This window comes from Mytilus galloprovincialis, chromosome 4, assembly GCF_965363235.1.
Source record: "Mytilus galloprovincialis chromosome 4, xbMytGall1.hap1.1, whole genome shotgun sequence".
Classification (NCBI taxonomy): Eukaryota; Metazoa; Mollusca; class Bivalvia; order Mytilida; family Mytilidae; genus Mytilus; species Mytilus galloprovincialis.
In genome coordinates, this window is record NC_134841.1 from 39855057 (window position 1) to 39868911 (window position 13855).

The 13855-nt window shown below is 30.6% G+C and overlaps 1 protein-coding gene across 1 annotated transcript in view; it reads right to left on the reverse strand.

Moving 5' to 3' along the window:
* Positions 1–572: 572 nt before the first annotated feature.
* Positions 573–13855, reverse strand: part of LOC143071026 (arrestin domain-containing protein 3-like) — a 45987-nt gene continuing 32704 nt past the window's right edge. The window contains exons 3-7 of the mRNA XM_076245114.1: positions 7191–7414; positions 3137–3319; positions 2135–2314; positions 1526–1727; positions 573–577 (exon numbers count right to left, since the gene is read on the reverse strand). Coding sequence (XP_076101229.1) covers positions 573–577; positions 1526–1727; positions 2135–2314; positions 3137–3319; positions 7191–7414 — 794 coding nt within the window. The remainder of the gene's footprint in view (positions 578–1525; positions 1728–2134; positions 2315–3136; positions 3320–7190; positions 7415–13855) is intronic.

Here is a 13855-nt window from a genome sequence, read left to right on the forward strand (position 1 = left end):
ATCTTCCTTCTTTTCTTCAATAAATGAAATAACAATGATTTAAAAAAGATGAATATAATTAAATAAATATATATAGGTCATAAAAATGATTAAAAGGTGTTAAATTGTTCATAACTAAAAGCTGTTGTACCCTCTATAAATAGCTAAAACAGTGATATATTTCATATGCTTCATTTTAGGACGGATAGACTTATAACACATATAAAAATTGTGCGACTCATTTTGAAAATTCAATTATTCATGGGGTTTTGGAAACCTTCAGGAAATTGTATTCTGCTCAACATTCTAGACCCAATATAAACGTATGGTGTATATTTTAATGCATCTTTCAACAGCAGGTATGCGTGAAATCATATTTAAATAGGCAAACAAATAAATAAATACTTAATGAAAATTTAAATGAAAAGGATCGAATGTTAATAAACTTATAAAACACGATTGAAATTGTGCACACCAGACGAGCGTTTCGTCTACAAAAGACTCATCAGTGACGCTTCAATTAAAAATTGAAAAATGCCAAATAAAGTACGAAACAGATAAACAAATATGTTATATCAGCTTAAGTACCTTTGTTAGTCTGTAAATAAAAATAAAAGTGATTATAAATTAATACGGTACTGTTACACTTCCAACTGGGCGTATGATTCGTATGGTGACTGACAGTCGAATAGGAACGACACAACTCCAGTATAGTAATATAAAAGATGGAATACCGATCACAAATAATACTATAATTTCTCAAATTGTGTAGATGTTTCATTCATCTTTCCTTGAAACAAGAAACCATTTCATTTCCATAATTTTAACAATAATGCACTGATTAAGTGTCACATCCCATCATCGTGAAGTTAAATCAACGCAGAATAAGTCCGTATTTTGTTGAACACTAAGATAAGGGTAAACTGGTGTGTAAACAATTTTATCTTCTATATTATCTGATTCTTCCTCGTCTTCAATAGTCACTTTTCCGATAACACTCTCCATAAACGACATGCAGCCTGGGGAAAATAATGATAAGCATGATTACTATATTTGGTTTGTTTAAATTTCAAAAGGATACTAGTAAAATTGAGAATGAAAACGGGGAATGTTATATACATATTCTTCAGTAGTATTTTTCTTGACTTATTCATATAATTTTTAAGGCAGCGTTATGTGGTACAGTATCACATATGATTTCAATATGCATAAAAGTTTAGCTTTAAAACATTGAAGTCTTTTTTTACATATTGTTGTCAATATAATAAGTTATACAAGCGAGAGGTTTAGCTAGCTATAAAACCAGGTTTAATCCACCATTAACTTCATCAGAAAATGTCTGTACCAAGTCAGGAATATGACGGTTGTTATCAATTCGTTTGATGTCTTTGTGCTTTTGATTTTGCCATTTGATTACAAACTTTCCGTTTAGATTTTTCCTCGCATTTGGTTTTTTTTTTTTTTTTTCATTCCTTTAATTTAAATTATACTAGTCATTTATCTTCAATCAGTTTAACCCATACGAACTTATATCCTGATTACTCACTTTTTGGATTTCCAGATACAACTAAACCATTTTGTATTTCTTTTTTCTTCGTGTGTTTCTCTCCATTTGTAGAATTAGGACTAGATGATATAATGGTGGACTGCGTTAATGACCGTATGGTCGATTCCATTGGATATGTTCCTACTATAAGTTCCATTCTGACGGGTATATCAAATGATAATCCTGATGGTTGTATTATAACCTGAAATGATGAGGTAAACAATTATTTAATGATATTAATTCAAAACTGCCACTGAATGCACCTGAAACCCGTATATTGTATGTCATTATATAACATATGCAACTTGATGGATGCATAAAAGAGAGGCAAAAGATACCAAACTGTTAATAATTGTAATCAGACAACTATTTATAGTAAGAAACACAAAAAAGCCACAAAAACAACTGATTAGTTATTATTAAGTTTTTCAACAAATTATAGGATTACTGGAGGGTCTGGATGATGGTTCTGCATTTCTGTATTCCTTATTTTATAAGTCAATCTTATTCTTAGTTATTTTTCCTGTCATACTTTGTTGCATTATTTTGCAAATTATACTCTATTCTGTTAATCTATTCTAAATCTCATACTAAAATAATTTGACTTACTTCTAGAATGTAGGAAATATCAATTATATTACAGCCATTAAGAAAGGAAGGTGGGATGGACGGTATCAGTATCTTATCCTCAAGGACATCAACGTCAATAGACTTTGATACATTTCTTTTCATATGGGCTATTACGTTCTGGTGTGTCTTTGACTTCTTCTGGGAATGATATCGAACATTCTGTAACATGAATTATATATTATTTTGTTGGTTAATTGAACGTAATACACAATATCATGCTTGAACAAGATGGTTATTCTACACTTACGATAATTTCTTAAAATATATTTATCATTGTTTATATCTGGAAAATGTTGAGTTGTTAAGATATTAAAACGTTTAAGATTTGTCTGACCATATCGACACAAACCCAATAATATCTTCTTTGGAAGAAACAAGTTGTATCATCGTTAGCCATGGCGTTGTCAGTTTATTTTTGATCTATGAGTTTGACTGTCCCTCTGGTATCTTTCGCCCCTCTTTTAGTATCATCGATAACTGATTAGAAGGGTTTTTTTTCTCTCTTAGACATTTGGAAGTCTATGATGTATAATACATAAACCCGTGAAGTGTTATTTGAACAAAAAGGACATTTAATGTTAACTTTGTTTGAGGCGAATGTGATGATTTTAGAACTGTTGCCCGACTTTATGACATTTAATGTTTACTTTGCTTGAGGCGAATGTGATGATTTTAGAACTGTTGCCTGACTTTATGACATTTAATGTTTACTTTGCTTGAGGCGAATGTGATGATTTTAGAACTGTTGCCTGCTTTTTCGTCTTTTCGTCGTTTGTCATATTTAGTTTCGAATAATTTATGTGTATCTTCTTCCTCTTGTTGCTTTAGCACTAAAACTATCGACTGCATGACGAACTGTATTTCTGGTATCTTTTACTTGTTTATATTATGATATTTTACACAAATGTAAGTGTTAATATATTACATATGTCGTAAAACCTCTAAATGCCTAAACGTTTTTGTTTTTAAGGAGCTACTTACCATGTGCAAGTACGCCTTAATGACCGAAATCTTTCTCCGACTCAGATTTAATACTTTAGTAGTTATAGGAATAGCTTGACCCGGAACAAATCCTATGTTATCAACAGAGATTTTGACACTTATTGGATCTGACTTACAACATAAGCAACAAAATGTTGCTTCATTGATGGCTTCTGACTTTTCCTGGAAAAAGGGTGATAAAAATAAATGATTAAGACTATCTGTATGTCATCTATCATATAACGTATGATATTAATTAAAATTATTATGTTGTTGTTATTGGCTTTCGCTTGTGTCTATTTATTTTGTATTGCGCCATTTAATTTTTTTCGAATCTCAAGTATGACGTGCGGAATGTAATAAATTGGCTATATACGACGTAAATGCACATTAACTCTGTTTCAAGTATGTTTTTCCTTGATTTCAATTCGCTCTAATTGCATTGCAGTGATCTATTATGTATTGTTGTCCTTTTGATCTTTTCCATAATAACTGTCTGCAAGTCAGTATGAATGAATTTATATTTTTACAAATTTAAATAATAAGATATAATTTTTTTTATTATTTCTCAGTTCATACTTTTTCGAGATTAGATATCTTCATAGATAACATAACAGTCGTCTGATCTTTGAACGTACAAACTTTGATTCATTCTAATCGTGACATTGTGACTGAGTCTTGATTTGCGTGGCTGATAATACATGCATAGAAGGAACAAATACCCTGTCGAGAAGCAGGTCACTTTTGACTTAACAGAAAAATAGTTCCCAAAATACCCAATAGATGACGAAGTTCCTGTTTGTATATATCATATGTTTTTTTTTTCTATTTGCAAAATGACTTCGATGACTTAACAATCGCAGTCGCGTATGCATGCATTAAGAATACATTTAGGCTAAACTGATATCCGTCACTTAAAAACAAATTAAAGATCACAATAGCAAATTGTTTAATGATTATGATGTGCGTTGTTGCAAATTATTGTAGATTTATTTTTACGTCAATTTTTACCTTTCCCGAATGAACGTCTTCATGAAAATTGCATATAACCACAATGTATCAGTACGATTGGTATTCGGTTCTCATTGTTTAAAGCCGTTGAGTGCCCTATAGTTGATGAAATAGTCACCAGTAAGGGTCTGGTAGATAGTTGTCTCATTGATAATCAGACGATATCTCCTCATTTTCATTTTTAGATTGTTTTCACAATTATATATTTTCCTGTTTCTTTTTCAGCGAATACATTTGTTTTCCTGACACGATCAACTGAAGACATTAAACTAAATTAAAAGGTAACTATAAAGAAATTCAACTATATATTTCATTGAAATCATACTTTATATAATTTCCGTTTTCTGTCTTTATAATGACTTGAGCGACCTTTGTAGATTCAGTTTTTCGATATATCACAGTTGTATTGCTAAAGTAACGAAATTCGGTATATATGTTTCGAACCATATGAGTATTTGGACCATACGCGTATGGTCATGACCATATGGGTATATACTCATATGGTCGTGGTAATTAGCACTCTGTTACAGTTTACTTTTAATACTTCTAAACTCTTCATATGGTATGACCGTTCATTTAAAAAGACGCTATAACTTTATTATTATATTATAATAAAACGATTAGCTTAACAAAAATTAGAAGTTTCACATAGTCAATTTTACTTATTTGTTCAAACTATAATAAACATATTTTATACCGATGGTCATTACCGATGGTCATTACCGATTTGTTGTTACGAGTGAATGGCAATATGTCGACTTAAAAAAATAAATTCCAAAAATGTCTTAATGAACTGTTACACAAGAAGGCACTGGAAAGTAACAAAGTTTATTTAAGTTGTATTGTGAATATGGTGTCTTGCAATCATGTTACGATATTTGAGATCTAGAGCTTCATAAAACACGGTAGACATATCGGAATGGTCCAAGACCTCGGTATCACTGTACGCAGCTACTAAAAGGCTAGTTTTTTACTCGCAAACAAATGGTGTAAATGAAAAGGATCGTTCACAACCAAGACTTGCAAATGCAAAAAAGCTATGGTACCATGTGGAAGTAAATGTCACCCAAGCCTACATGCAAGAATGTAATTAGCAATCAAAACTAATTATGGCATCAATATTCAATTCTTACGTAGTATTTGAATTGTCATGTAACCATCATTGTTTTTTTAGATAAAGTTTTTGTATTATTGAAACTTTTATAATGTAATTTAAAAAAAAGATACCGATATAGTCCAAATACTCATATGCTCCAGCCTGTTAATAACCAAACGAGAATTATACTCATATGGTCAGACCATACGCGTATGGTCCAAATACTCATATGGTCCGGAACATATGTAAAAACAAAATAATCCAATGTCAACCTGGTTGTAAAAATTTAAACACTAAAATTTGTCTTGTCCTACTGAACATCACACGCACCCTGGTATCTATGATGAGTTTATATACATACGATACGAAAACTGATGCCACTTTAACGAACAAGCAATAAACACTTATATATTCAAACTCGGGCAATTTGCATAACCACAAAAACAGAAAATTATCTCTATAAATCAGGTTCTCCGGGGTAGTATTCATAAACTGCTTCTGATGCTCCAATCGTAGTGTTAATGGAAATAGTCAATTTCCACAAAGATTTTAATTTGGGGAAAGCCAAAATCGATAAAAAGAACGTAGGCTAAAATTTATTCACAATCATGACAAAATATAAAAAAATTCAGAGGAGAAAATCTATACAGCAAACAGCAGCTTGGATGGTTACAAGTTTTCTAGACCGAGGTTAATTTTACAGTTTCGGTACAGCGTGTTCATTGGACTATTCATAACAAAAACTTTCAAAATAGTGGATTGAATTCACTGAACAATACTTATTATGTAACGATTATTATGTACGACAGTTACGGAAATAAAAAAAAGAAGTTATGAATATGAAATATTAGAAACTCATACAAAATATCAGTTTCAAATATATTCAAATGCTCAAAGAGGGTAAAATCACTCACACACAAAAGTCAGAAAAAGATTGTGTGTATATTCAATGTAAACGAAATGGGTTTTTCCTATTTAGTTTTCAAGATTAGTGATGTTTAAACGGAGGCAATTCACTCTATGTCTTTCATAAAAGTCCTTCAGGCGTCCTTAGTTTGTGGTGAGTTGAACCAGTAAACACATAGATAACTGCGAGAAAATATATTAAATCCTATAGGTCTTCATATATTCATATATACTTAGAATATAACATAATAATGTTTTTGAATATATACATAATAAATTACAGTACCATATATTATTCATTTATAATATAGAATTACTCGTCTTTCAGTAACAGGTGCTGCGTGTTTTCTTATTAATAAATTTCTATTACTAATTATATATATATATCAATGCAATAAACAGACCACTTCTCAAATTCACCAGAACTTCAAAGACTAAGACATTTAATCTATGGTATATTGAATATATCTTAGTTATTCTTAAGATATTTTCAGTTTCAACTAAATTGATTAAATGAAGAAGAAAAAACTATCTTAAACGTAAATTACGTTAAAATTTGAAAGATAAAATAGGTAAATTTGCATGTAAAACAAATGAACATATCTGGATAAAAGTAGCTCGATAATTTCCAGAAACTTTTTGTTGACATTACAACGGCGAAAGTATTATAAGGTCATTTTGAGGCCCATTCAAAATCAGTGTTCATAAGACATTCAACCTGTCTTGTATCTGTAAATTTACATTTTTGAGTCTAACATGTATAAAGAGGGGCGGAATATACCAGAGGGATATTCTAACTCATAGATCGAAAATAAACTGACAACGCCATGGCTAAAAAATAAAAAGACAAACAGACAAATAATAGTACACAGGACACAAAATCGAATGTATGCTTTATGGCTTTTCCTTATCAATACTTGACGACGTACATACTATTTCTGTACTATGATGACAAAACCTAAGTTAAGTTAACTTTCAAAAATTAGGCTTAGTTCAAAATTCCATATATTTGATGAAATTATAATTTTATAAAATGTTTACCTTAGCACGAGGGTCTTTGTTCAAATCCAGGGGATTAATGACAGTAAAAGGTTTCAAGGTCGATATATCAGCTACCCATAGCTTCTCTAGGGTAGCAGAGACGTATGTCCGAACACGCCCAATGGATCCCTCGTATGTAGTTGGACAACCAGTTGGTACAAAGAATTCGAACGGAAATTTGTGTACTCCTTGTGGAAGATAATGGGTCTCTGCTTTATTGGCACCTACAAAAAATAAAATGTCTGTATACGAACAATTTAAGTATCGTGTTCTAGAAATTGTATTCAGAATGCTGATTGGAATTCTTTTAATGACACAATGTCATTCATAAAAAAAAATATCAAATTGGGAAATATATATTTATCTAATTCATATGTGTAACACAACACATGGTTATTTGGAATAGTCGTTTATTAAAGCCGGTCTGGACCAGTGTCCTTAACGGACGGTCTCTTCTATACAGTAAAATACACAAGTATATATACAGAATATAAACAGTGTCAAGGTTTCTATTAATTTGACCATTATAGTCTTTTAAATCAAAAGATACAGGGATGAATATCTACTAAGTTGACTTTAATTGACATGTTTTGACCAACCTGGAGATTAATGGTCAAAGAATACACATATTTCCCGTGTTTTAACTAATTGCTACATGTCACTACTTGGTCTGCATGTAAACATGTTATATATATATAAAACCCAGCGGTCAATTGAACAACCTTTTACAAGGTCATGTTTTTCTTAATAGATATTCCCCCGTATTTATTTTATTCAATTTAATAAACATTTTGAGAATATATAATCATAAATATAAATATATGTAATATATATCTATATATATATTTTAAGCCCATCATATTGTCACATATGCCTAACATATTGATTATGTGTATATAATCAATATGTAGTTCGTTTGAACTCAGCTCTTCATTGGTCGAAATTATGAATTCAAAGGATCTTGCTTTCTGAACAAATCTCCTTGCAGTTCATTTGAAAGGAAGGATTGAGTTTGTCTGTATATTGTTTAAAAATCATTAGAGAAACAGATTCCACCACGAAATCCAGTCCACGCCTCTCGTTGTAAATTTGAAAATAAACAGTCTCAAGTTTATAAATATCGTATTACACTCTATACAGTGGTATAATCTATATATACACATTGTTTGTTTTTTTGAAGTTAGCCTGTTTCAAATTATAATACATAAAAAATCCCTCAGAATGAAAAATATATTGATATTAGTATAACAGTAGGCAAAACAGGTCATTGTCGTGATGCGCTCCACATGAAAGTACTGTGGATACTTTTACTTGATCAAATGGCACCGATATTTATTGTTTTGTATATATATAAAAACAAAGATGTGGTATGATTGTCAATGACACAACTCTCTATAAGAGACCAAACGACACAGAATTAAAAACTATAGCCCCGAAATGACAAATGTAAAACAATTCAAACGAGAAAACTAACAACCAAATGTATGTACAAAAATGACCGAAAAACAAATATGTAACACATCAACAAACGACAACCACTAACTGACTGGTGGTAACATGGAAGAGAAATCAGTACCCAGATCTTTTGGCAAATTTATAAGTTCCTATAGATTGCCTTTTGATTAGGGATAATAAATAAACTCATCCTTTTTTCAATTTGTTTCCTGATCATTGGTAGCGGTGATATAATGATTGATGATATTTTCTGCAATAGTTTTTCCACACATATTTTTTTCTTCTAAGATGGAAACTCATCTTTCAGGATAAAAACATATTATTGATCGTAAACGCTTTCGTCTTTATTACTTTCATCAGCTCATTAGACAAGGTATCAACACATTAGTTGAGTAGATCAGTTTAACCACAAAAATAATACGTCATAATGATAAAACCCATTGTCATTTGTTACTCAAGTGTTATCTTCAGTAAGCTTGCAACACATAATATGGTTTATATAACGAATATTGATCAACGTTCTTAACATCGGAATATAGAATTTCTAAAATATCAAAAATGACAGAATTGATTGACATTTTTATTTCTAATACTATATAAGCATATCAAAATGCATTCTCAATATTGTATAATATGACGTATTTGACAGGCGATGAGACTAGACTGCTTGTTCGAATACAATCTCGGGCAAACATGTATTGATATTACTATTTCTAGGTTAAAATTGTTTAAATAGTAAAATTCATTAACTTTATAGGCGATTAAAACGTTTTATCACTACCCAAAGGATAGCTTAGAAAATTGAAATGTTGGGACCTGGACGTCCAACATAGTCCAACATAGTTATATAGTTCCCCTGATGTAGTATCAGCTGTCTGAGTGGAGTGTGTGGGATATATACGATGTCACATGATGTTTGATTGTTTAGCACACGTAATGAGGGGTAGATAAGTGAAAGCCTAGATGTTACACTCTCTAAGAAATTAACCCTTGTTTCCCAGTACTATTGAAATTCCCTGAACATATTCCCTGTCAATGTTTCAAAATGCTTGCATTTTCAACTCTAAATGGTTGAAAGCTTTGATTGATTCATCCACAAAGTTATCTTGAATTGATTGTGATTTATAGTATATCCACTTTATCTTTAACTTATAGTTTATTGCATAGAATCAATATTCTTAAGAAACGAAATTAACCAAATTATCATAGTTACCTGCAATGAATCTAATAGCAAAGAGATGCAATGGACAATGCAAATCAAGGAGTCAACTGGACTTTTATGAGAGATGTTATTACTTTTTTTCATTTTTTCCACCTATTTCCCAGTTTGCGTTGAAATGAATATCAATAATGTGGTCATTTTTATAAATTTCCTGTTTACAAAACTTTGTATTTTTCGAAAAACTAAGGATTTTCTTAATCCAGGCATAGATTACCTTAGCCGTATTTGGCACAACTTTTTGGAATTTTGGATCCTCATTGCTCTTCAACGTTTTACTTGTTTTGCTTTATAAATATTTTGATATTCATGAGCGTCATTGATGAGTCTTATGTAGACGAAACGTGCATCTGGCGTACTAAATTATAATCCTAGTACCTTTGATAACTATTTGTAGAGATCATGGCTTCTAGTATAATAAACGATATTGTAAAGAACTGTCTCCGCATATTTCAAAGTTATTAGAGATCATGAATTATGATAGAATAAACGATATTGTGAAGATCATATTTTACTACAACAGTGCAAACATCAATTGTGTTGTCAATTATTCTAGATGTGATAATGTATTCCATTCCAAACACATTAATACATAGATATAATCTTGTATCCAATAATTCTTAAATGAAATTTTGAATTATAGTGTTAAATAAAGTACTTTATTTTAATTCAAAATGTTACTATGTTATATTGTGACACGGTGTTGACCTAGTAAATCACAGTTGGAATAATTCGCCTGATAGACTTGCGATTTCAGGCTTGATTCTGTTTGTTTAAGGATTTCATTTAGATTAATATGAATTAATGAAACAATTTTACGCCATACTTTTCCAATACAATGGGGAAAAAAGATCAAAGATGAAGTTATTTGGTCGAATAAATAAATTGAAAAGTGAAATTATTCTACATTAAACACAAAAGATGTTGGTGTAAGTGCATTGATGAAACGGAGAACAGATTCACAATTGATTGGAATTTTGTGTGTGTTTTTATTCTTTTCCCTGACTGATCAAAACTACAATAAATAAACTCTTCAGTTTCAAACAATCTTGTAGACAAACAATTAAATTCAATAAAAATAAAGACAAAGAGTTGCTGTAAGAGGTAGATTTATCTCTGTTTGAGTGGCGTGATCACCTTTTTATATTTATTCGTGTACATTTTCAAAAAACTGTAAAAGAAACAATAAAATAATGTCTAATACAATAAAAGATATTTCCTTGGCAAAATATAGTCCGAACTGGATGTCCTTTTCCAATAAGTAAAAAGACAACGAATAAATGGTATACCATACTATTATAAGTTATAACGGTTGCCGTGATGTATATTATACTATGAATATATGATTATATCGTTTTATACATTTGGTTTGTTTAGGATTTTCCTTCCTTAGAAACGCTTACATCCAAAACTTTACAATCCGGAGCTTAATAATATACTAGCTATATAAACAAAAGCTATATGAATCAAAAGAAACTCACAACAGTTTTAGTTCAACCTCGCTTAACGGATTTGGAACATTATTTTCTTAAAACTGCTTAATGTATAAGAGAAAAGTTTAAACAAGATATATGTTCTTGATCATGTCAATGGCGAAACACTGACTGATTGGTTTATCATAGCCTGATGGACTTATTGCCAACCATCCCGGACATCTGATCGTTGTAAGAGAAACAAAAATAACCGTTTATGAATATAAAGATAATACTCTTTATTCTTTAATGTCCAACTTGATATATTTTTTCATTATGCTGCATACATTGATCAACTTTAAAAATGTTTTAAAATACATACCAGCAAAAATCGAATGGTTTGAAAACAGGTCGCTTGATATTGACAACGTCTATCTTATTTTTATGAATAGTTACCGAATAAGCTTGCAAAGTTATAATTTGCAAATACTCTGACAATTTTAACGAGAAAACAAAACTCTCAAACAAATTAGTTTTGTGACAAATATTTGATTTGTTAGAAATGTCAATATATCTTTGAGCGAAAATGCGGATGGACAATTTTTCTTTTTAATAAGCAAACAGTAAACGCGGTAATTGTTGTATTTTTTTCTGAATAAAATTGAGAATGGAAATGGAGAATGTGTTTAAAGGAAATCAACCCGACTAGAAAGAAGAAAACAGCCGATGGAAACCAATGAGTCTTCAACACAGCGAGAAAATTACACATCCGGAAGCGGGCTTCAGCTGACATACATTTGAAAGGAAACTTTAAAGAATTTAATTAGTAAAATACACTTCATTATGCTTTTGCTTGTTTTTAATTAGTTAAACAATAAACCTCAACATATACTTTTGGTATGTCTGATAAATGGGTGTTCTGTTCAACCATAGTTTCAGATTTGAAGCATATCTAATAAAAGATTCTGGTGTACTTATAGTCTTTGCCAAAAGATGTGTGTCTTAATTAATTATATATAAAACTTTTAACCTTCCTAAGTTAATGATATTTTTACAAACAAAATGAAAGATGATGAAAGTTTTCCATGACTTCAGAAAGGATTTTCATCAACAATAAAAGAGAAAATATCGGTTTTTAATATGCAATTTGATAAAAGACTTTCCGTTTTGAATTTTCCTTTGTGTTCAGTTTTTCTGTTATTCTACTTTAAAAACTTTAATCTTATTCGCAATGTATTTTGGATCTAACAAGTTTCATGATAGTCGTTTTCTTAGACAGTAGATTAAATCCGTTTGATGTGTTGGAGCTTTTTGATTTTGCACTTTGGTTAGGGACTTTCTGTTTTGAATTTTCCTTCGAGTTCAGTATTTTTTGATAGATCTTGTGAGTAAAGTAGCACTGACTACAGAGTTGATGATACTCTCGGGGACTAATAGTACATCAGCAGTAGTATCGACCCATATTGTATACACCAACCGATCAGATTCGAGAAATATAGTTAAAATGTAGAATACACCTAATCGCTATTTATTCCATTTCAGATAAGTTCTAAAATTATCATCCAGTTGAAGCTATCAGCTATTTAAACAATGCACCATGTATGATACTTTTTTATGAGACCTGTTTAAACTACCGTAAATACTTCAAACAAAATATTTTTTTCTTCAATTTTAATTTCGAAAAAATGGATCATACTCTATCAAAGTTTTTAAATGATCGCTTTCTAAAGTTTTGCCTCCCTCGCCTCACTATTGATGACCTCTTTATCGGCGGCATGACCCAAACAGGAAGTTGTGTAAATGACTGTTTTTTCAGGATTGGACTAAATATCGATAAGGTGTATTAAATGATAAAAAGATTGCTTATATTATTGTATGCCTAAACTAGTATGTAATATGCGTTTAATTCAAAATGACTGTAAAGAGTATCATCTGTTAATCTATTCATTAAAAACAAGTTATTGCTGTACATGTAAATACAAGTTTATAGGTGTCATACCACCAAATCATGGTACGTCACATCCGGGTGTATATGAAAATAGGTCGGAAAAATATTCCCATGAATTTGACAGTTATAGGTAATTAATCTTACATATTACTGCAATAAAACATTTTCTGTGTCATGAACATATGTCTTGGGTATTTCAGAGCACCATTATTTTTTTATCTGGGGTTTCTGTAGAATATTTTGGAAACTTGAGCTAACATGGTTACTAAGTCTTGTACACGGGTTAAATAAGGGGGGACATTTGATTGGTGAACTTCCAGTGATGGTTATTTTCTTATATGCAATGAAATGTTATGTGACATTTTTTCTATAGTACTTGACAGGATAAAACTTTACTCATGCCAAATATTTCTTTATTTGAAACAAAGATACATTCTGCACAATTCTTTGAAAAGTGCAAATTTAACAAAGACTAATAGGGGAAAACTATTGGTGGTATTACACCTATACATATTTCAACAACGCACACATGTGTATTATTCACGCAACACACCACTATAGACAATTATAAAGTATTTTTAAAGTACTTGGAGTTAAAACTTAGTGCCAACATTCGAAATTTAATACAATT